Genomic DNA, 24599 nt, shown 5'->3' on the forward strand with positions numbered 1-24599 from the left:
TGGAAAAACAAAAGAAAATAAAATGTGCAATTTATTGTGTAGTTATAGAACTGTATCAACTCTTGCTTTGTTTTGCAAAGTAGAAGATGCTGGTGTTCAGCATGACAGACCTTAGTCAGTAGAATCTAGGTCAGAGCAGTGGTTTTTAACCTAGGGGTGCAGCTACCTTTTCACAGGGGTCTCCTAAGATCATCTGCATATCAAATATTTACATTATAATTCATAACAGTAGCAGAATTCTAGGTATGACGCAGGAATGAAGACAACATGGAGAACCACCTTACAGGGTTGCAGCACTAGGGTATGACATCTTACAAAACTAAAAGGTTTTACCCACAGAGCAGACACAGTGAGAGCAACACGGCCCACAACATGGACTCTGGCTTGCCTTCAACTGGGAGGGGGCTAAGTGTGACTAGCAGACATGGCTGTGTTCAGTATGAGATGGCAGCTGAAAATACAGTGAGTGTATCCACCAGGCAGCAAGGTGACTGGGTCTGTAATTAGCAGACAGGCTAGCCATCATGTGTTGTGAGAGCTGTGGGGCTGGTTGATGCTGTCTTGCTAGAGAAGGGACAGCTGTGTACATGCTGCTGAAATGAAGAGTCTGGGAAGATGTTAGTATCTACTGTGGGAGACCATTATTCTGGAAAGCACGAGAAAACTCTTTAGAAGAGTCTTACTGCAGAATATCCAGTCCACCTGCACATGTTCTCACTCCACATCCAGCATGTGGTTTCTGTTCACCACCTAAACCACCCAGAACTGTGCACTTGGTATCAGCACCCACACAGGCCTTGAGTTGGTCCCTGCTTCAACCCTGTGGCCTTTAACCAGTGCCCAGTGTGACTCTTAAATGCAAGTCAGGTCACTGATAACTTTTCTCAAGATTTAGTTATATATATAGAGTTCTGCCTGCATGTCAGAAGAGGGCACCGGATCTCATTACAGATGGTTGTGAGCCACCATGTGGTTACTGGGAATTGAACTCAGGGCCTCTGGAAGAGCATCAGTGAAAGTGCTCTTAACCACTGAGCCACCTCTCCAACCCCACTGATGAACTTTTAAATGCTGTGTGGTCTGTTCTGTGTTGTGTGCTGCAGTGGAGTGACGAGGCTCAGGGTGAAATCTTATTCCACGGCTGTGCTTTTCTCATGCTCTAAAATGTCAGTGGGGTGTTTTGCATGTCTGTGCATCGAAATGTGGCTTATGCTTGGGGACTACAGAGGACAGAAGAGGACAGAAGAGGGAAGGAACTATGATACCTCCAATATCAGGGAACACTGCTCCAGAAAAGTCACCAGCTTAAAAGGAACTTAACAAGTTCATGGAGAATTAAAAAAAAAAAAAAAAAGTCCTAAGGAAACTGAGGTAGAGATATGATCCTAAAGCAGTAAAGTGAAATCCACATAGGGAAGAGCTGCCTGCCTTGCAGCCAATTTCTCAGCAAAAACATGTAGTCCAGAGACCTGGCAGAGTCAACAAAATTACCATAGCCTGGGATGAAATATTGGCTGCTCCTGCAGAGGACCCAGGTCAGGTTTCCATCACATCAACATACACACATATATATATATGGAGTCTTTTAAAAACCTACTATACCCTGCAAAAATTATTCTTTAGAATCAAAAAATTAAAGGATTCTATAGGTGAGCAAAAGCTGAGGGAATTCTGCTAGGTCACTCCTATAAACACCCTTCAAGGAGCTACTGAGGAGCTCCACTAGAGAGAAAAGGATCATCAACCACTGTCAAGAAAACACAACTGTAAAAAATTTACAACAAATCGCAGAGGTCTGACTCAGTTGGTACAGTGCTTGCCTAGGGTTCAATTCTCAGATCCACACAAACCAGAGGTGATTCACATCTGTAACCCCAGCAATTTGGCTGTAAAAGGAGGATCAGAAAATCAACATCATCCTTGGCTACATAGTTTGAGGCCAACCTGGGATACATGAAACTTTGTTTAAGAAATAAATTAATCAAGAAAATATATGAATTATAAACACATGCACCTATGATAGAACCTCTCAAATACAAATGGCAAATACTATGAGATCTAAAAGTATTCAATACCCCACTTGCTTAAATCATCCTCAAAGAAAATCAAAAAGGAAGCATCTGTTCAACCACACTTTGGGACAAATGTCCTGGAAGACAGTACAGAGTACTTCCTCCAGCAGCAGAAGGGCACTGTTCCATCAGCATTCGAGAGGATGTGTTATTACGTAAGTATTATGTAGGTCAGAGTCAAGTATTGGGCTGTGGAGCTGGCACAGTGGTGTGTATGCCACTCTCACAAGGGACCTGAGTCCAATATGCAGAACCTGAGGCAGGCAGCCCTCAACTGCCTGTAATCCCACCCCAGGGGCAGATACTTTCTTCTGGTTTCCATTGCACACGCACAGACACAGACAGACACACACATATCATTAAAGGTTTAAAAATTAAGTGTCATGAAATCTTTTCTCTGTAGCTGTGCCTATACTGAAACTTGCTCTGTAGACCAGGCTGCCCTTGAAATCAGATCTGCCTGACTACCTTCCAAGTCAGGATTTTTATTTTTTATTTAAAATTTCTTAAAATTATTTTATGCTTATGCATGTTTTTTTGCTTACATGTGTGTAAGTGCAACATATACATGCCTGAGAAAGCTTTAGTTCCACCAGGCATTACAACAGATACCAAAAAATGCAGGATCACAAGACACTGTGCAGGAGCCCATTCTGGCCCTGTGCACTGACCAGGCCTTTCAGCCAGTGGTACATGGGCCTTTGGACTTCTGTAATTCGGAGGATGTTCAGGGCTTCCAGAGAGTTGCATGTTTGAAGAGCTAAGTAGCAAGAAAATGCCAAGGAGACAATTACTTGTCTGTGGAGAGTACTTGGTGAAGTTTCTGGAAGAGCCTGAAGGTGCAACCTGATGATCAACACCGACTTGCAGAGAGGAAAGAGGCTCTGAGTTTTGCACAGCCATACTCTGTCACCATCTTGGCATTTAGAAACCAGACCACTTCCATGAACAAGTTCCCCATCAACTCCTAGGTCTCAGAGTCAGCTGCTGTCCAGACGGCAACATTTGTACTCTGAGAACAGGCATTCTGCTCTGGTTGCACAGGTAGATTCTCTGCACTCCTGTTGCCACCCCAACTCTGTCTCCTTTCTGACCTTTGAAGCCCATCCTTGCTCCTCACTTCCCAAGGCAGCCACAGACTCACGTACCATAATCCCCGTAACCCAAATTACCTTGGATTGTTTGTATCACCATGCCAGAGACCCACATGGTAAGGCTTGCCTAAACAGTAAACTGTTTCCCTGCTTTCTGGACTCCTGTGGGCTCCTCTCTACTTATACTACACTCTTATCCATAACTTTACCCTAGTGGGAATAAGGGATCATAGCAATGGAGGGGCTCTGGGTGCCTGGCATCAGTCACTGTTGCTGCCTGGGACTCACACCACCTTCTACTGTGGCCCATCCTGAGGCCTCCCAAATACCCCACAATAGACCCAGGAAGACAACAGTGCATGAGAGGTCAGCAGACAGCCATGGCTTAAAACCAGTCCACTCAACACATCTGATTCCCCACTGACCACAAGCCCTTCCAGTGCCACCAAATCCACACTGGCCATGAACCCTTCCAGAGCCAACTGCATGCCCACTTCACTCTTCCCTACACAAACGCTGGAGAGAAGCCTTGCTCTGCAACTGTCAGCAGCTATCTCTGGGTGCTGTAGAAGAACAACCTGAGAATTGAGGCCCTGAGAGCCCCTGTTCTGGGGCTCCTAGATGAGCCTATATAGCAACTGCCACAGCAACAGCACTCTTCATGGGAGGCCAGCTCCTCCCTGCTCCCCCGAAACCAGCAGCATTAGATAAGGCTCAGACTGGCATCCAGTTCCTACAGGACTCAAGAGCTCTTCCACTTTAGTAGCCTGTGGGCAAAAGACTTGGTAGTGGTAGACCCCAGCCTTATCCCTCTGAGAAGCAGGTTCATCCTTCCTAAAACTTGAGCCAGGTTTAGTCTCATGTAGGGTATTGTACACCAAACCAAGGCAAGAGAAAGCTCAGAAGGGGACTGGTGAGAACCCTGATTACAAGGCTGAGTGACTAGTCCAGCTTGGCCATGGGAGGGACAGCATGACATGGTTCTACAGAGCCAGTTTTCCCTATCAAGTTTATCTGGAAACATTTTCTCTGCCAAGGTTATGAATGCTCTCTCTGTTAATGTTAAGAACTCTATGATAATTAGAAACAACATAAATGCAGGACGTGAGGGTGTGGCTCTGTCCTTAGCAAAAATGGTAAGTGCTGACACTTCAAGACTGCTCTTAAGGCTGTTGGAAAGAATGCTGAAAATCTGAGTTCAAAAATATATCAGGGCTGGAGAGATGGCTCAGTGGTTAAGAGCACTGACTGCTTTTCCTGAGTCCCTGAGTTCAAATCCCAGCAACCACATGGTGGCTCACAACCATCTGTAATGAGATCTGATGCCCTCTTCTGGTGTGTCTGAAGACAGCTACAGTGGATTCATATATAAAATAAATAAATCTTTAAAAATATATATCATTTTGGGCTGGAGAGATGACTTAGTAGATAAAAGCACTGACTGTTTTTCCAGAGGTCCTGAGTTCAATTCCCAGCAAACACATGGCGGCTCTCTTTTGGTGTGTCTCAAGATAGCTACAGTGTACTCATATAAATAAAGTATCTATTACATATTTAATTATATATACATTTATAATTTCTCAACTAAGAAATATAAAGATGCAATATGAATTATATAATGAGCTTCACAGATCTAAACAAACAAAGGTAGATGTACTAGGAAACAGCTTGTTAGAAAGGAAAATACTAAGAAAGGAGATATAGAAATTTAGGGAGTGGTAATCACAAAGCAATGTCTCACCTAAGTTTTTAGTTGTGCTCAGAAAGGCAAGCAGATTCCTGGTTCAAGGTCATCTTGGGACAGAAGAAGTTTAGGTCTAGGCCCAGCCATGGTAGGAATGGTAATTTCAGGGGGGGGTTCCATCCAGCTAGCTTATTGTCTGTGTTTAACAAAGGTAGGTAGATTTCTGAATTCTTTTGCCATGTTAAAAAAAAAAGTGCTTGCCATCTCTTTCTAAAAATCAAGGGGCTGGGGTCATGGAATGCTGATTTGAGGAATAATGAAAAGGGAACTTAGAGTAAATGATTAAGTTGATATTCAAATAAAAGACTGAACCTTGGTATGCAAGAGATGAGCTATTGGATCCCAGTACAGATGGTTGTGAACCACCATGTGGTTGCTGGGATTTGAACTTAGGACCTCTGGAAAAACAATTGGTGCTCTTAACCACTGAGCCAACTCTCCAGCCCCGCCCCCTTTTTAAAGATTTATTTATTTATTTCATGTATATGAGTACACACTCATTTTCATCAGACACGCCAGAAGAGGACGTCATATTCCAATATAGATGGTCATGAGCTACCATTTGGTTGCTGGGAATCGAACTCACGACCTTTGGAAGAGCAGTCAGTGCTCTTAACTGCTGAACCATCTCTCCAGCCCATAATTTTTCTAACAGTATCTCTGACTTTGATAGTTTAAGAATTTTTTTCTAGCAGCATTTCTGACTTTAATCAGAAAACCCGTGAACTATTGAGGGAGCATTGTGAATTTTTTTCTAGTATGAGGGAGCTGTCTCTAGCAGGGAGCTGTCTTGAGCAGACTACAGAACCAAGAACTGTCTACAGAAAACTGTCTAGGGAGCCATCTTGAGCAGAACACAGGCTGTCAACTTGTACTTTGGGTCCTTTGTTTGCTTCTTCCAGAAACCCCTTACTCAGAACCCCTTTCCAAGCAGAGGCTCATCCTCGGCAGCTGAGGTCTCCTGCTTTAAGAGTGACCTCACTAGGCACAGAGAGCAAAACATGACCTTCCATGTTGCATGCTCTGATTTTACAGTAAATTAAAGCTTGTCTCACATCTCAACCCTTAGGCATTATGTACTGTCATGTATTCTTTCTGTGTGTGTGGACTGAGGGTACCATGGTGTGTGCATGGACATCATGGGTCAGGGAACAGTCTCTTGGATTTAGTTAGCTCCTTCTACCACATGGATCCTGGCTGTCAATCATCAGACTGGCATCAAGTGCCCGCACTGAGCCAGGTTCAGTGTATTTTCTCAGTTTTTCAGTGCATATCACCTGAAATTTTGTGTTTAAAACTTTTGCTTATGTGGATATACCTAACCCATGTGTAGGAGGGCATCAGACCCTAGAACTGGAGTTACGAATGGTTGTGAGCTACCATTTTGGTCCTTGGAGTAGAGCTTGAGCCCTCTGCATGAATAGCAAGGTTTTTAATTGAGGAGTTATCTATCCAGCCCCATTTTAAATATTCTCCAGTTTTGTTTTGTTTTGAGACAGAGTCTGTGTTATCTTGCCTGGCCTAGAGCTCAAGTGCATAGTCAAAGCTGGCTTCATACTCACAGAAATTCACCTGCCTCTGCTGCTGGGATTAGAGGTGTACATTTCCACACCATGCCTAAATTTTGTACTGTCCCCAAAATTCTGTAACTTTGGTGAAAATGAAAGAACTTTTAATCATTTGAAATAAATCCTGAGTAGATTTCAGGGGGCCCAGTGGGAAGGGCACTGGGTTTGAATCCTTAGCAGAAAAGGCCAGGTATGGCTGGGCCGAGCTGCAGCTCCAACTCTGGATATACTCCCCCTCCCCCCCGCAAGACAAGAGTCATACCTAAATGTACTTAAACGGAGACATATGCAAGTCTTTGAAACTAGCTTTGTAAGGTGCTGACAGTGTTCTGGGCCCTGATGCGGATGGATCGCTTTACGGAAGAAAAAAAACCGACAACAAAAACCCAAGTTAATTATGGATGTATAGTTTTACCTATTATTATTTGAATTATTTTTCTAAAAAGTGTGGTTTTGTGTGTTATATTTTGTGGCTTACATGTGTTACCTGGGCCAGTGTATGGCTCAGTGGGAAAAGGTGCCTGTCATCAAGGCTGATGACCCTGAGTTTTGTTCCCAGGATCCACAAAATCAAGGAGAAAACCAGCTTGCATGCACACCCAATGGCTCACATACCTGTTCCCTATTAAAAATAAATAATTCAATTAAAATTTTGTAGTCAAATTTCAGATAATGCATACCATGCTACTGCAGCTGATTTATTAGCTTTTTAATTGTTGTAGAATTTCAATTTTTGTTAGGTTTCTATTGCTATGATAACTATGATCAAAGCAACTTGGTAAAGAAAGGGTTTATTTATCTTACAGCTGTAGTTCATCATTCAGAGAAGCCAGGGCAGGAACCTGGAGGCAGGCACTGCAGCAGAGGCCATGAAAGACTGCTGCTTACTGGCTTGCTCCTCAGGGCTTACTCAGCCTGTTTTCTTACAGCACCAGGGAGCATCAGCCCAGGGTTGAACTGCGCACAGTGAGCTGGGCCCTCCTATATCAATCACAAATTAAAAAACTGCCCACAGGCCACCCTTTGGGGTCATTCTTTTCAGCTGAGATTTCCTCTTCAGAGAAGCTTCCAGCGTATGTCTGGCTGACATTGTACCAGGCAGAACAAGAACCCAATCTACAGTAGCAGTGGCCATTGCCAGCCTTAGGACATGGCTCAGCAGGTAACATCCTTCCTTGGCTGGCAAGCATGAGAGATTAAGTTATCCCACCAGAATCTAAGGAAAAGATCTGGGTCTGACGGTCCACACTGATGCCAGCACTGATCCCCGAGACCACGTGGCCAGCTGCACTAGCCTGTGAGTTACGTTCTAGACCAGACCAAAGATTCCCTGTCTCAACAAAAGAGAAGTGCACCCGAAGAAAGATGCCTAAAGCTGTTTTCTAGTCTCCACATGTACAAACATAAATGTGCACACACACGACTATGATGAATAAACTAAATAAAAAACAACAACAACAACAAAAAACAACCAAACAAAAACAAATCCAAACTCTAGAAAACTTGGAAGAAATGACTAAACATATGAGCTAAGTTTAGTTCTAGCCCCCACTCTGGAGGGCTCCCAACCTGTTGTAACTCAGTTGATATGGGAGGGCCCAGCTCACCATGGACAGTTTACACCTGGGCTGATGCTCCCTCTTTGGGTCTCTGAAGGAACCTACACACATGCACATATACACACAGCCACATACATAGGTAGGCAGGCAGGCAGACAAAGACACATACCTACATATAAACTAAATCTTTAAAAAGCAAAGCAAGGTGTGATGATATATGCCTAAAAGTCCATCAGTTAAGATGCAGAGGCAGGAGAATCACTACAAGTTGGAATGTAGCCTGGAGTACATAGATTTTGACCAGCCAGGCATTCCAAATGAACCAACCCCTAACTCAAAAGATAAGTAAGGTTTGAATTGAAGTATTAAAAATTTAGGAGCTAATGGATGCACTTCAGAATTTCTTAAAACATTTAAAGAAAATATTAATTCTAATTAATTTTCAGGGAGTTAACAAACAAAAATTAGAGATGCAGAGATGCACATGACTCCAACCCCCACCCTCCCCACCCCCACCTCCCCACCCCTGCACTCAGGGACACTGAAACAGGAGTGTTGGGTGGATTTGGAGATTCAAAGCCAGCCTGGAATAAGTAGAAACAAACACTGTAGTAGTCTGAGTAAGAACTGTCCCTCCCCTCAGAGATGGCTCAGTGGTTAAGAGCACTGACCACTTGTCTAGAGGTTCTGAGTTCAATTCCCAGCAACCACAAGGTCCTCTTCTGGTGTGTCTGAAGACAGTAACAGTGTACTCACATAAAATATATAAGTGAATCTTTAAAAAAAAAAAAAATCCCAGGGCTGGAATGATGGCTCAGTGGTTAAGAGCACTGACTGCTCTGCCAGAGGTCCTGAGTTCAATTCCCAGCAACTACATGGTGGCTCACAACTATCTGTAATTGGGATCCGATGCCCTCTTTGGAAGTGTCTGAAGACAGAAACAGTGTACTCATATACATAATATAAATAAATAAATCTTTAAAAAAAAATCCCAGATGAAATCTGCAAAGTTCACTTGGCAGTAAGAGCACTTGGCTACTCTCTCAGAGGACCCAGGCTCAATCCCCAGAACCTATGTAGGGTCTAACAACCATCTGTAACTCCAGTTCCAAGGGATCAGACTCCCTCTCCTGGTGTCTGTGGCAACTATACACATAAAATAATTTTTTTAAACAATCACAAAGATTCCATATAAATAATGATATTCTTTGGGGTCTTGGACAAACAAGAATAAGACAAGTCTGGGAATAGTGAAGAAATAAGATAAGGGAAGGATTAGTGAAGTGGACATTTAAAAATGCAAAATACAGAATCAATAGAAGGAAGAACTGGTTCTTTGACAAGACAAGCATAGTGAGGAGGCCTTAGCCAAAGTGATGAAAGCAAAGGTCTACACTAATGAACTTGTCCATAAAAATGGACCCAGTGTAACAGAAACCAATAAAATTCAGAGTCACATGACAACTCTTTAAAACTCATATCCTGGGGGCTGGAGAGAAGGCTCAGCCGTTAAGAGCACACTAACTGCTCTTCCAGGGTTCCTGAGTTCAATTCCCAGCAACCACATGGTGGCTCACAACCATCTGTAATGGGATCTGATGCCTTCTTCTGGTGTGTCTGAAGAAGGCAACAGTATACTCACATACATGAAATAAATCTTTAAAAAAAACAACAAACTTAAATCCCACCAAAGTTGAAATTAAGAAAGAATATATTTCTAGACACATGACTTAACAAAAATTAAACCAAAATGAGATCATTTAAACAGATTTATAAAAAGCAATAACATTAATATGTTAATTATAAAAAATCCCCCCAAAGTCTGTCCCTGATGGACCCCGCAGACCTGCCACAGGCCTTTAGAGAAGCCCATACTACAAAGCTATTATCCTGATCCTAAACCAGATGGAAGTACAACAGCAGTAACCAAGAAGAAAAGCTACAGGCCAACTTTTCCAGAACACAGGTGCAAAATTCCCAATTCAGGTCTTGTATGCTGTCATGAGGTGGTGGCACACACTTTTAACCCCAGCATTCAGGACTCAGAGTTGGAGGCCAGCCTGGTATATAAATCAAGTTCCACAACAGTCAGAGCTACACAGAGAAATTCTGTCTCACTAAACTAAAAGTAGTGCTTATATAATGAACTCAAGAACACATTGAAAGTTTGCTGTGATCAGGTTGACTTTGGTCCAGAAGTGCAGAGATGAATTGGCATCCACAAACCAAGAAATGTAACTATAAGCCACACAAAGAGACACAAGGACAGAATACTCAATTGCCTAGTAGTCTTTTGTTCAAATCCAACGTCCCTTCATGATTAAGACATCAGAGAGGCTTGGAATCGAGGTAACATTCAGCTGTAGGTAAACTATATAGGTCAGATCTATAGCCAGAGTTGAGGTCAATCTAAGGCAAGTGGAAAATTCCACCATAACCCTCCAGGTATTAAGACCCCTCCCTTCAAGAAGGGTAGAACCAGCTTTGTTCCTGGGAAAACCACAAGCCAACGGTCAGATAAAGCCATCTGTGACAGCTCTTTGGAATGTCCCAAACAGTCCACTGACCACGACCAAGACCAATTAGTTTAAAGGTCACTTCCTTCCACCAATAGTTATTTGCCCAGTTATTGTTGCTTGAATTGTTGCCTTACCAACTGAATATAAATCCCTATTAGAGTCTGCTCAGGGCTGTGACCCTCTTGATGCAGGGTGGCCCCAACATGTTGGAACAATAAAACTCCTCTCGTCTTTGCATTGATCACTGCCTCCGTGAGTCTCATTCATGGGGTCCCAGTTGAGGTCCAACTCAAATCTCACAGACACTTTCAGCAAGGAAGTAAGCCAGACAGTTCACACACAGAGTTCAGCAGCCTTCCAGTGTACCACTGACAATCACACTGGGGGAAAATCACAGAAATAATCCCAATCCCAATTTCCTGGAAGATACCGTGGAATAAATTCTCTGCAATGAGAAATATATACATACATACATACATATATACATGCATACATACATACACACATTTTTTTCCTTTCAAAACAAGATTCTATTTAGCCTTGGCTGTCCTAGAACTTGCTCTGTAGACCAGGCTAGCCTTAAACTCAGAGATCTATCTCCCTCTACCCCCCAAAGCATGCCCCACCATGCCTACCATGTCTGCAATGAAAACTTCAAAATACTAAAGAAGCATATCAGGGAAGACACTTGTAAGGGGAATTCCTGGTTGTCAACTTGACTACATCTGGAATAAACTACAATCTAGAAATGGAGGGCATATCTTTTTAATATTTATTATATATAAGTACACTGTAGCTGTCTTCAGACACACCAAAGAGGGCATTAGATCTCATTACAGATGGTATGAGCCACCATGTGGTTGCTGGAATTTGAACTCCGGATTTCTGGAAGAGCAGTCAGTGCTCTAACCACTGAGTCAACTTTCCAGCCCCTGGAGAGCAGATCTTGAGGCTAGAAGACATGGGCTTCTGACCCAGATCTTGTCATAGAGATCTTGAGGCCAATGAAAAGCTTAGGCCCAGGTAAGGTAGTACATACCTTTAATCCCAGGAGATTGAGGCAAGCAGATCTCTGAGTTCAAGGTCAGCCTTGAACAAAGCAAATTCCAGGTCCAGAAGTGGTACACACCTTTAATCTGGGCCACACTTTCTGTTGAAGGCCTATATAAAGACATCAGCCGAAAGAAGACTCACTCTTCTTTCTTCCCTTGCTTGTTCTTACCTGCTGGCACATCTATTGGAATTTACTTCTACAGAAGACCAGCTAAAACAGTCATGGGACTAAACAACTACTAAATTGGACTTCCCAATTACAGCCGCCCATTGTTGGGTTAGCTGGACTGTAGACTTAAGGCATACAATAAATTCCCTTATATGGAAACACATTCCATATGTTCTGTGACTCTCTCTAGAGTCACACCCAGACTTAAGTCACCCCAACTAATATGATACTAGAAGATGACAAGGCCTCCCATGCTCATAGGTTTTGGAAGAATTAATATTGTAAAATGGCTTTCTGCCAAAAGCTATCCAAAGCTTCAAGTATCCCCATTAAATATAAACACAGAATTAGCTTTAAAAAATCTTAGCATTCATATAGAAGCACAAAAGACCCCAGATACCCAAAGCAATCCTGAACAACAATAATGTTGGAGATATTGTCATACATGACTTCAAATCAATCCCCAGAGTCACAGTAATCAAAGCGGTGTCAGTGGGACACAAAACAGGCGTGTGGAACAGTGAGCTAGAATAGAGGACACAGAAGGCCACACAACTACAACGGACTTCTGACAAAAACGCTAAGCTAGCACTTTGAAGCAAAGGTGGTCTCTCTGAGGAACTGTGCTGGGTTTCCTCTTGTAGAATGAATCTGGACTGTTGTTACTGTTGTAAGGCCCCTGAGGAGTATTAGCTCAGGAGCACAACCCACAGAACACAATTAGATGATAGACTGCTATAATAACAAGAGGTTTACTTCCATACGTATGGGGTTTCTCATCCTCCCAGGGAGAGTCAACCCTGAACTCAAAAAGCACACATCTTTTATCTTTTACAGTGGACAGACTTCAGCAACAGGGTAGCTGGCTTACTCCCATTGGTGGGTCTTAGGACAAAGGATCAGGTATGGGCTAGCCCCGCTCAAGGGACTGTTCTTGGCTCAGTTAGCCATTTTCTCATCTAGCCCTGTGTTTGTCCTTGGGAAAGGGCCGGCTTGGAAAGTCCCCAAGGGAGTGGGGAGGAAGTGGGTCGTCGGGCAGGGTCAGGATGACTCCTGGTGGTTTTTCTCAGAATTTATCACCGGGAGGGATAGAGGGTCTAAAGCAGTCATTTTTGTTTTGCCTTAACTCAGCTTAGTCAGCATAGCCTGACCTGTCCATTAAAACTTTGTTTTTACATACTTAGAATATTGTTTATACATTTTCAAAAACTTTGAGGGGTTTAGGCTAATGATGACGTATATTTGGACTTTTCTATGAGACCTTGTGGCAGTCAGCCAGTAAATTCTGTCCTTGTTTACTTTCTCAAAAATGGGTGCTTTGGAAAAGTCTCAGAGCCCCTAAAAACTTTGTTTTCTACATTATTACCTATTGCTCTGAAATTCAACTCAAAATAGACCAGAGACCATAGTGTAAGACTTCAAACTCGGGGCTAGAGAGAGATGGCTCAGTGGTTAAGAGCACTGACTGCTCTTCCAGAGGTCTCGAGTTCAATTCCCAGCACCCGATGGCGGCTCAGAACCGTCTGCAATGGGACCTGATGCCCTCCTCTGGTATGTCTGAGGACAGCTACAGTGTTCTCACATACATGAAATAAATAAATAAACTGGAGAGAAGCTGAAAACTGAAGCTCTGGGATAGGGAGGACTTTCTGAGTAGGAAAAGTCACGCAGGAAGGGAGGTCACCTCTCAGTTATTATGACCTCATGAAATTAGAAGCTACTGTGCGGTAGAGGAAACAGTGAAAGATGAGACTGCATTCACTGGCAACCCATTTTTGCCGGTTATAACTAACAGAGAATTACTATCCAGAATAAGCAAATATCTTGAAAAACTAAGCACAGAAACAATTACACCAAAAAAAGAGGCTGAGAAATAAAAGGAGAGTTTTTAAAAACAACAAAAAAGAAACTAGAGCACACACACGTATCCCCAAGTTGTCAACAAATATTTTAAAGATGTTCAAAGTTCTTTTTTAAGAGTTTATATATAAATACACTATATAAAAATATATAAATATATATACTATATATAAATATATATATATTTATTTATATATAAATACATTATAGCTGTCTTCAGACACACCAGAAGAGGGCATCAGATCCCATCACAGATGGTTGTGAACCACCATGTGGTTGCTGGGATTTGAACTCAGGATCTCTGGAAGAACAGTGAGTGCTCTTAACAGCTGAACCATTTCTCCAGCCCCGGAACCATGTTTTATTTACCCGTATAGAAAATGAAATTTCCAGGAACTGGACAAAACTGAGAATACTGTATAGTCAAGGCACAGAGGCGTAGGAAGACAAAGATGGCACACTCTTTCATGTGTGGATCTCAGTTTCCAACTGTTACAGTGTACACTGCTGTAGGAGTGTGTATGGAGTCAGGACACTTGGTTTCCAACTGTTACAGTGTACATCGCTGGAAGGGTATGCTTGGAGAGTCAGGACACTTGGAATGAGTCATGGGAGGGAGGTGTCCTTAAGGTGGGAGGAGGGCAGAGGGTGTGTGTGCTATAGAGTGGAAGGGAATTATTAAGAGTGGGAAGGTTTAAGCAAGGATGGAAAGTGAAGGCCTGGGGAAGTGGGGGGTGGGCATGGACAACCAAAAGTAATGGGTATAAAAGAGCCATAGGAAATGTAATACTTGATAAGGTAATAAAAAATAAAAGAGTCAGAATGAACATTCCCTGTGAGTAGAGAGCTGCCACCAGAAGCCACAGATTATTAAATAAAAGCTGGGTGCCAGTGGTAGGCACTATTTTTATAAGTCATTGGTCAGGGAGACATCCAAGGTCCCTCACATAATACATGCAATTGCTACTTCTACTGGCTGCCAACCTTGGTAGGACCTTATTGCTGTGGATGACACAGAACCCAAAACCTCCCAAGAACATATGCACATTTAGTGGTTGCAGGATATGTGATCACACTGTGAACTCTGGACTGTGCTGTTTACTGGAAAAGCCTGTTCCTAGTTATGGTGTTGCTCAGCCTTAGTACACACCTTTAATCCTTTTGTCTGGAATACAGACAGCCCTTAATGCACACCTTTAATCCCAAATAATGAAGGTAAAGTTAGTTTGTAGAAGGAAGTACCCATGTTTGAAAGGGTTGTCTAACTGGATTCAGACAAAGAAATCAGAGAAAGATTTGACAGAATAGGATATGTCCAGCTCTCAGGAGAAGAGCGAGGAAAGGGAAGCTATTTAAGAGAGAGCAGTGCAGAGAGAGGAGGCAGTTTTACCGGGAGAGGTTTACACAGACAGGTTGAAGAGAGAGCAATCTAGACGTAGGTGAAGAGGGAACAAGGCAGAGAATGAGGAGCCAGAAGATGAGAGAACAGCTTGCCAGCTTTAGCTTAAGGCCAAGTAGAGCAATTCAGTGAGAAGCTGAGAGAAGCCAGACAGAATCAGTTAGTGTGGAGAGTTTAAGCCAGAGCTCAGCAACAACCAGGAAGGGATGAGCTTATTCAGCAGCAAGTTTCAGAGACTGAAAAACATCTAGTATAGTGCCAGGGAAGTGTTAGCAATCCCCAGAAATACACACAGGAGCTGTAACTCACAGTAGGGTCTTTATTCTATTTGAGTTAGCTTGGGCCCCTCAGCTCATCACCAACATGCATGGAAGTGTTTGGTGAAGACAGGAGCCCCGAATATCTATTCAGGCAAGACTGTATAATAAGCGGGGGTAAGTGTGCAAGCCGCTAATTGGAAAGTTACTATGTCCTTTAGCATAACTGGCTGGTGCTGGGAATCAAATCATAAACTTAATTTCTATTTCCCTCTGGATTGTTGGTCATTAGGCAGGAGGTGGGCTTGTAACCTGGGGGTGCAGATCTATTGGGGCAATAACCTGGAGATGCTGGTCTTGTTGGGGTGAGTCTAGAGACAGGAACTAGGCTTGGGTTTTGTTGGAGATATAATTTGAAAACTAATAGGTACCAGCCTATTAGTTTACCTGAGTTTGAACTTGGGACAGGTTCTCTAAAATGGAAGTTAAAAGATTCGGCCTCTCACTAGGCCTAGCTGAGATTGTACATAGGCTGGAAGCTTCCAGACCTAGGCCTAGGTTAGCTGACTGAGGCAGTATGCTAGGAGAATAAAAGCACCATTGAGTTAATGGGTAGAGAAGGGAGAGACATTTTCTTCAGTGGTGTAGCCACAGGAAAGGTGTGCATGCTCCTGTAAATCCTCACTCATGTGCCTACAAGCAATCCCAATGCAACCTACTGAGTCAGCAAAGGAAACAAACAAGACAGAGGGGCTGAAGGGGTGGATGGGGAAAGGAAGGAGGGGAGTACTGAGAAGAGAAGGGAAAAGAGAGGGTAAGACTGAAATACATGTGCATGTGTGAGATGTCCTCATGAAGCCAATTAGTTAATATATACTAATCAAAACATTTTTCTAAAAGTAGGGGCAAGGTTGCTCACAGCGGTATACACCTTTAATCCCAGCACTCTGGAGGCATAGGCAGGAGGATCTCTGTGAGTCTGAGACCAGCCTGGTCGACAGAGTTTCAGGTCAGCTAGGCTATGTAGAGAGACAGTCTTAAAAAAAAGTAAAGGAAGAAGCAGAGTTAGTAAACTGACTGACAGTGTGAAGGCTACTGCCACATGAGCCTGGAAATCTGAATTTAATCCCCAGAACCTATGAAAAGGTAGAAAAACAAAACCCATCCTACAAAGTTGTATTCTGACCTCTACATGCTCACCCATCTTCCTTCTCCTCCTCCTAATAATAATAATAATAATAATAATAATAATAATAATAATAATAATAATAATGGGGCAAACTTACAACCTCCTAACCCTATATTTACAATCATGTAATTTTCTTTTCTTTTCTTTTTTGGCTTTTGTAACAGGATCTCCCTGTGTAGCCCTGGCTGTCCCGTAGACTAGGCTGGCCTTGAACTCAAAGAGTTCAGTTGTCCTCTGCCTCCTGACTGCTGGGATTAAAGTGTGCATCACTAAATCACATAAATCTTTTTTAATCATGCAAATCTTAAGGGAGAAAAAAAATTTGTCAGGAATGACAAAATAAATTTAGTAAACTTGTGGGACACAGAGAACACTGGCAGCTTTATACAACTATGAACATTGTTGAAAAAGAAATTTAGAGAGGAATTCTATTCAGAATTACTACAAAACATTTGAGGATAAAATTTTAAAATCTTTTTTGAGATTTATTTTTACTTTGTGTATGGGTGTTTTGCCCATATTTACACAAGTGCATCATGTGCATGCAATACTCATTGAAGCCACAAGAGGGAGAAGGATCCTTGGACCTGGGGTTACAGAGGGTTGTGAGCTGACTGTAAGGGCTGGGGAATCAGAGTGGAGTCTTCTAGAAGAGTAACCTGAGTTACTTAACCGCTGAGCCATCTCTCCCAACTCCTAAGTATAAATTTCACAAGGTGCTGACACATTTCTACAATAAAAACCATAAAAGGCTGATGGAAGGACCACAGAATGGAAACCTACCTTGTACCTACAGGTCAGAGTTACTGCTGTGGTAGAAATAAGACTAGAGAGACGCCCAGTAGTTAAGAGCACTTGTTCTTGTAGAAGATACAGGTTTGGCTCCCAGAAACCACATGACAGCTCATAACTGTTTGTAACTCCAGTTCCAAGGGATTTGATGTCCTTTTCTGGCCTCTGTGCATCCCAACTGTACATCTGGTGCACATATACACACAGGCAAAATGCTCACACAGATAAAATTTGGAAATCTAAAAGAATAATTTATGAATGTAATACAATTTCTTTTAAAAAATTACTATTGACTCTCCTGAAATAGAAAAATGAATTCTATAATTTTTATAGACTGGCACACACAGAAAAAACCACACACATACCCAAATACAGGAGCCAAAAGCACAGGCTATCCGAAACCAATACTGAACTGCAGCCACACTGTCAGCTGTCAGAGTAATCCTTGCGGCACACTAGGAATGTAGCGCAGCTGGCTGCCTAGCATGCAAAGAGCCGTGGGTTCAATCCTACAATACAAAAAGCACTCCTCTTTAGGAGTGTTGGCCAGGAAGTTCCCACAGGCCCCAAAGCTTACAGGTCATGCTGTTGCCATGGGTTACCCAGCAGGACTGGACCGGAAGACCCTGTAACTGAAGATACCATGTGTCTTGGTTTCAAGATCCAAGAAAAAGCTCCAATTTAGCTAAGCTAGAATCTTCCCTATGGAATGTTGCGAGTTGCTTTGCACGGAGCTTCAGGACTGTGTGTCTTTAATGAAACGTCCCTCTGTAGTTCAGACAATTCAATACTTGGATTCTAGCTGATGGTTGGCTTTGCTGGAGGAAGTATGTCACTGAAGGCCGGCTTTGATGATGTCAAAGATTCCTGCCATTTCTAGTGTGCTTTCTCTCCTGCTTGTGGACTGAGATGTGAACTCTAGTTGTTTTATGCTGCCATGCTCGGTGCCACACTTTCCCATGGTGGCACTGTAAACCCCAAATAAACCCTTTCTTCTATTAGTTGCCTTGGTCATGGTGTTTTATCACAGTAGTAAAGCAATACCCAGCACAGGGAAAGAAGTCAGCACTGGTCTTTCCCAGCTTCAGACCTTGCTACAATACTGACCCGATAAGCACAAGACACCAGTACAACAGCACAGCAGTGTCTGGGCAGAAGCAACTGACCTCTGGTTAGATCTGAGGTATGCTCTGTAGGAGTAAGCTCACACCAGGTCTATGGACCTAGTCAAATGCCTATAGCAGTGGAGATCACGAAACTTAAGGAAACCTATTCCTCTTGTTAAATGGACAAATACATACCATTTCTATTCACAGATTAGTGCTGCCCTCAGCCTTGGTCAAAGCAGCTTCTCTTTGCAGCAAGTGATGGTTAATGAGAGACACACTGCCAAGGTCCTAGCATTAAATGAGACACTGACATCTCCCCCTCCAAGGATTAGGGCACATCTCAGAAGAGAGGGCAGAAAAAAAAAAATAAAAATGTTGCAGTTACTCAGAGAATTCACACACTATCATCATTCGATTACAGACAGGAGGGCTTATGTGGCCATTTCCATCCAGGGGAGCTAATGGATATGGGACAAGAGCAGGTCACCATCTTCAGTGATGTAGCCACTGTGAGTTACTTGTGTGCCAGTGGACAGCATTCCATCCATGCCTATGAGTGGTCATGTTTAAACCTAGTGGGTCTGGACCACAGTGTAAAAACAAAGACAAAAAGTCATGAACGTAGGTTGAGCACTTGACGGTAGGGGTACTAGTGGAATAGACAGAGAATAAAGAAACGTGAAGGCTGCGTGTGACAAGACTGTCATGTACATACATGACACTGTCAAAGAACTAGTTGAAGAACTAAGAAAACTGGGTGTGGTGATGTAGCTCTGTAATCCCAGCTCTCAGGTTGTAAAGAAAGGAGAACAGGAGTTCAAGGTCATTCTTAGATACATAACAAGTTCCAGGCCAGCCTGGGCTACAGGAGGCCTTATCTCAAAAAAAAAAAAAAAAAACAAAAAACAAAAAAAAAAACCCGAAAAAAACAAACAAACAAACAAAAAAAACCAGCATGAAAATAGATACAAAGACAAAAGAAATGGACAGAAAACCATCAGATTAACAGACACAGTCCAGACACCCAAATATTCTTTCTTTGGGGATTTGGGGATTTGTTCTCTTTAGCACACTGCAAGGGGTAGCAGGCTGACCAGTCAGTCATAAAAGGACTCTCTTCAGCCATTAGCATGACACCTCCCAATGGTGCCAAGAACACATAGTGGAAAAGGCAGTCCCATCCATAAACATTGCTTGCAAAATTGGATAAATATATGTGAACAACTAAAGCTAGACTATACCCTGTAAACATATACAAAAATCAACTAAAAATGTACTAGAAACCTAAAGGGCCCACGCTGTGGCTGTTGGTCCAGTGCTTGCCTAGCATGCATGAAGCCCAGGGTTTGATTCCCCAGAACCACATATACTGGTTGCGGTGGTGCTAGCACTTGGAAGGCAGAGGTTCAAAGATTACAAGTCATAGTGAGTTCTAGGGAAATGTAAAGCCTGAAACATTGAGTCACAGACAGCATCAAAGAAACTACAAGGCGAAGGTGCAGGGAAGCCCGTTCTCAAACTGTCAACTGCGACCCCTTTGGGGGTTGAACAATCTTTTCACAGAAATCACATATCAGATATCCTACGTATCAAGTATTTACCTTATGATTCATAACAATAGCAAAATCACAGCTATGATGTAGCAATGAAAATAATTTTATGGTTGGGGTCACCACAACATAAAGAACTGTGTTAAAGGCTGGAAGTGCTAGGAAGGCTGAGAACCACTGTAGACAAGTGGTAGACAGTGTGTAGACAGTGCTTTCCTTTTTTTAAAGAATTCTTCCCGAGGACTCAGGAAAGGAAACAAGAGACTTAAGTGTCTATTAAACTACAGAGGCAAGACACAAGCCTGGGGAGCCTAAGAAAATACTTGCAAACCATTCATCTAATAAGGGCTCAGTTTCTGAGAGCATATGAGATCACAAAGCTGACCATCAAAACCCAAATTAATCCACATTTTTAAATGGGCTAAGGAATGCAGTAAACACGTCTCCAAAGACGACATAGCTACTTGTGCATTTCTGAGGTAGAGCTAACACAGCACATAAAAAACACAGATTTGATCCTCAGTGTGTGTGGGGGGGAGGGGTGTGGAGGAATAAGAACAGACTCTAGTGACTCAAGCCCCACCACTTTGTGTTGAAGTAGGAATTTCTAATTGGAAGACATCCTGGGCTACCTAGTTATTTCCAGGCTAACCTGTGTGTCCTGAGATGTTGTCTCAAAAGATTAACATTCCATCCAATAAAAACCCCAAATAGCCAAGAAATATATGAAACCATGCACAACCTCAGTAGTTACTGGAGCATTAGGAATCAAGTCAGGAGACATCTTGAATGACAAAATGAAATGCTGACTCGGATGCGAAGGGAATTTGCACATGTTGATGGGAATTGACCAGCATCATTGTCATAGAAACCACTTTGAAGAGAGAATCCTCACAAAATGCAAGAGACTATAGGATCTCTATGACTTAGCAGCTCGACAGTGGGTTATACTTCCAAAGATGAACAACTGTGCCAGAGACACACCTGCTCTCCCCGGGCTACTGTGGCCATGCTTATGGCACACAGCCACCCTCATTTTTTCAATGGAGAAAGAACTGGAGGTCGGTCACACCCAAGGATGTAAGTCAGACAGCAAGAGGTGCACCATGTATGCCACTCCTCTGTGGAACTGAAAGGCTGACCTTGCTGAAGAACAGTATGGATGATGGTCCCCAAGGATGGGGTGGGGAGAGGGAGGAGGAAAACAGGTCAGTAAGATTCACAGAGATTTCCTTCTAAGTTTAGTTGTAATGTTTGGCAGCACATATAGTTTGGGTAAACTATAAAAACAATCCAACACACTTCAAAGTTGGCAGAAAAGCCTGAGATCCCCAACACATAAAAGTGGTTGATATTTGAAGAGCTAGAAATACTGTAAGTGTTTCTGCTTGGATAGAAGGGTATCCTAGGACTTGGAAGCCCAGGAACCCCACAGCTCTGAGAGAAACAGGTATCCATCCCAGTGGGAAGGAATCCTGAGATGGGGGAGCTCAGGAACCACACAGCTCTGAGAGGAAGCTTCCTCAGCAGAGGTGCTGCAGTTCCCAGGGGAGGGCACCCAAACTGAGCTGAGGAGCTCAGGAGCCTCAGCCAGCTCCTTAACTTCTCTTCATTGCTTTTCTTCTCTGATTCTTCTGATGAGAGTCACTCCACACAGTAAATCTCATAAAGAAAAGAATCCAGGAGGAGGGGTGAATCCAGGGATGGCTGCTACCTGCTTGCAAGGATTTAAGTCCTAAGCTTAGGGAGCTCAGGGACTGGTGGCTTTTTTTCACCCCCTTTTCTGGGCATTGCATCCATGGGTTAGGGTGGGAAGTCCTTCCTGGCTTCAGCTGGCTTTTGCTCTATCTCTATGGAGCTGCTCAGGGAGGCTGAGGGGAGGTGCTAACAGCATGGACAGCTCCTGATGGGCATCTCCTGCTGAGGCAGGGAAAGGCTCCATTGCTGGCTGCAGCCTGAAATGTGGTGCAGCCATTTTGACTGGAGCTGCCAGTTTTAACTATTCCTGAGGTGACACCTTATCCTGGCTTGTAGGCTGGGATGGGAAGAAGGAGCCGGCTGTTGCTTTGACAGCTTTTGTGGTGCGCCACTTACAGACTAAACAGTACTTCCACTTTATCGTACATGTTTACACATGTAATGGGTAATGCGCTGTGTCCCAGAGCTCTTTGACCCTCTTCAGAGAAAAAAGAGACTTTGGAATTTCAGCCCTGATTGTGGGCATCATTGCTGCCACAGCCGTGGCTGCCTCTGTAACTGCTTCTGCCCTGGCGTTGTCCGGCACAGTACAAGCCGCAGCCACCATTAATGAACTTTCCTCCACTGTAACTACAGCCATGGAGGCTGGGCATTTGGCTTATACCCAAATCCAAGGAGGACTACTGATAGTCAACCAGCGTATAGATCTGGTGCAAGAACAGATAGATGTACTGTGGCAGATTGCTCAACTGGGGTGTGAAAACCGCCTGCCCGGACTGTGTGTGACCTCGGTCCAATATGAAAAATTTACTAAAGCTGCTAATCTTTCTAAGGCTTTGTCTCAGCACATTTTGCAGAGCTGGTCGGTGGAGTTTGACCAGACCCTGAGAGAACTTCGCACGGCCATCCTGCAGATTAACTCCACACGCCTTGATTTATCGCTGACCGAAGGATTCGTCCCCTGGATTTCATCTGCGCTGTCCTACTTTAAGGAATGGGTGGGGGTGGGTTTGTTTGTTCGGGGTTTTGTTTAGCCTTGGACTTGTGTTTATTCTTTGGTTGCTTTGCAAATTTTACAATCAAACAAAAAGAGATAAGATGATGATGACTCAGGCGCTTGTCGCCCTAGAACAGGGAGCTTCGGCAGGCGTTTGGCTCGTGGCTCTGAAACAGTAGGCAGCCGGTCGCCGGCCTGATAGCTCTTGCACCCTCTGTGTCCTTAGACACACTGCACGAGGATGAGTGTCAGGCTTGAGCAGCCCAAGAGGGTTGTAGAGCAAAGGGCATCGCACAGAGAAGTCGCCCCCGCCTTCTCTGGGAGACAAGCCTTCTTGCAGAGGGTTGCCTGCCCCAGTGTCCCTCCCTCACAAAACGGCAGAGAGACCGGTCAGGGCCCTGTTAGGGTAACGTCAACAACCCTGACGGGGTGCTTGTACATAGTCTTGACCGCACGCAACTAATTGTGCGCCATGATCATTCGAGGAGAATGGCCTCTATCTCCACCCTCCGTTTTTTGGGTGTCCAGCTGGCCTTGTAATAAATAATAAAGGGGGAGATGTGGGGCGCCGCTCTACATGCCATTGCAAGATGGCGCTGGTTTCCGTTAAGGAACAACGGTAAATAACCAGAGCATGCCCGCCTAAAGCCTAGCCACGACCCTAGACCCGGGTACTCGCTTCTGACATCACATCGCATGATTTGGCCCTAGCCCATCAGGAGGCACCACGTCCGAGGCGAGACAAAACCCCTATATAAGGGGAGGGTTTGGTGCACTCAGGGTCTCCGCTTTGTATAGCTTTGGCTCTCCCTCTCAAGAGTTATTAAAGCTTGCTACAGAAGGATCCTGTGTGTGCCGCGTCGTTCTTGCGGGCGAGACGACTTGCGCGGGACAAATCTATCTTGTGAAAACAGTTCATCTGTGTGCACACCTGGATGAGTTCATGTGATTCATGTACATATGGGTATGTAGAGGCTAGAAGAAAGGTTAACACATGTAATCCCACAAACTGCCAGGACCATGAGGAAGATTATGAGTTTCAGACTAGCTTAGGCTATGTGGCAAAACACTGCCACATAAACAAAGACACATACATAACCTTAGAGGATCAGTGTGTTCAGGCTAGGCCTTTGAGATGCCAGCCACTATGGACACGTTAACAGGAGGGTACCATACCATATTCCATGGCCTCTGAGAAGCTGAGATTGGATGATGTATAGAGTGATATTTTCCCTTCTCCATAGGCTGCAACTTTAACCCATCTGTGCTGCATCGTATAGCTAAGGGGGTCAGCTCAGTGGCCTGATCTAACAGTCTAGTCTCCTGTATTTGTGTATATCCATTCATGCCTCTCAGAGCTCAAAAATTACCCTGGGTTAGGACGCTCCTATCTACAGAGCGAGGGCTTTAGAGGTCAGGAAACAAATAATAGTGTGCCCACCTAGGTTATCTCCAAGCTCCTTGATTTGGAACATCTGGGGTTAGCTGAGCAACTGACAACAGGAAGAGCAGAGCCGTGGGGGAGGGGTGTTCCGTGTGGCTCTGCTGAGTGAGCTGTAGGGATGTTACGTCCTCTCTCAAGGTACAGCCCCACACTGTAGAGTCAGTCTGCCACACCTCTTCATCTTGTCAGAGGGAATTAGAGATGGAGTACAGGAGCTGACTTTGAAAGAAGCAACCAAGAACAGAAACTGTCTGAAAGGGCACAGAGCTCAGAGTTACCAGGACAAGACCCAGCCGGAAAGCTAAGCTCACAGAGGTGGGGGAGGAACCAACACTTAAACACCCAGCATAGACGTGGGGATAATACCTGGGCCTCCACTTCAGGAGAGCTGCCTCCACCACTCATGTTCAACACACAGGTCCCACAGAATCAACTGAGTCAGGAGGGCCATGGCAGACCCGGCCACAGTGAGACACTCAGTGTCTCCTTTCTCTTTCAAGTAGATACCCATGCAGTTTTGTAAGAG

General features: G+C 43.8%; 1 protein-coding gene across 1 annotated transcript in view; it reads left to right on the forward strand.

Annotated features, from left to right (window-relative positions):
- The window catches only part of LOC308439498 (uncharacterized protein), a gene marked incomplete at both ends in the record, with an annotated part of 30902 nt that overhangs the window by 3879 nt on the left and 2424 nt on the right, over positions 1-24599 (forward strand). The window contains 2 exons of the mRNA XM_080941325.1: positions 3044-3116; positions 22478-22630. Of these exons, the coding sequence (XP_080797451.1) occupies positions 3044-3116; positions 22478-22630 (226 nt within the window). The remainder of the gene's footprint in view (positions 1-3043; positions 3117-22477; positions 22631-24599) is intronic.

Source organism: Micromys minutus (assembly GCF_963924665.1).
Source record: "Micromys minutus genome assembly, chromosome: 29".
Lineage (NCBI taxonomy): Eukaryota > Metazoa > Chordata > Mammalia > Rodentia > Muridae > Micromys > Micromys minutus.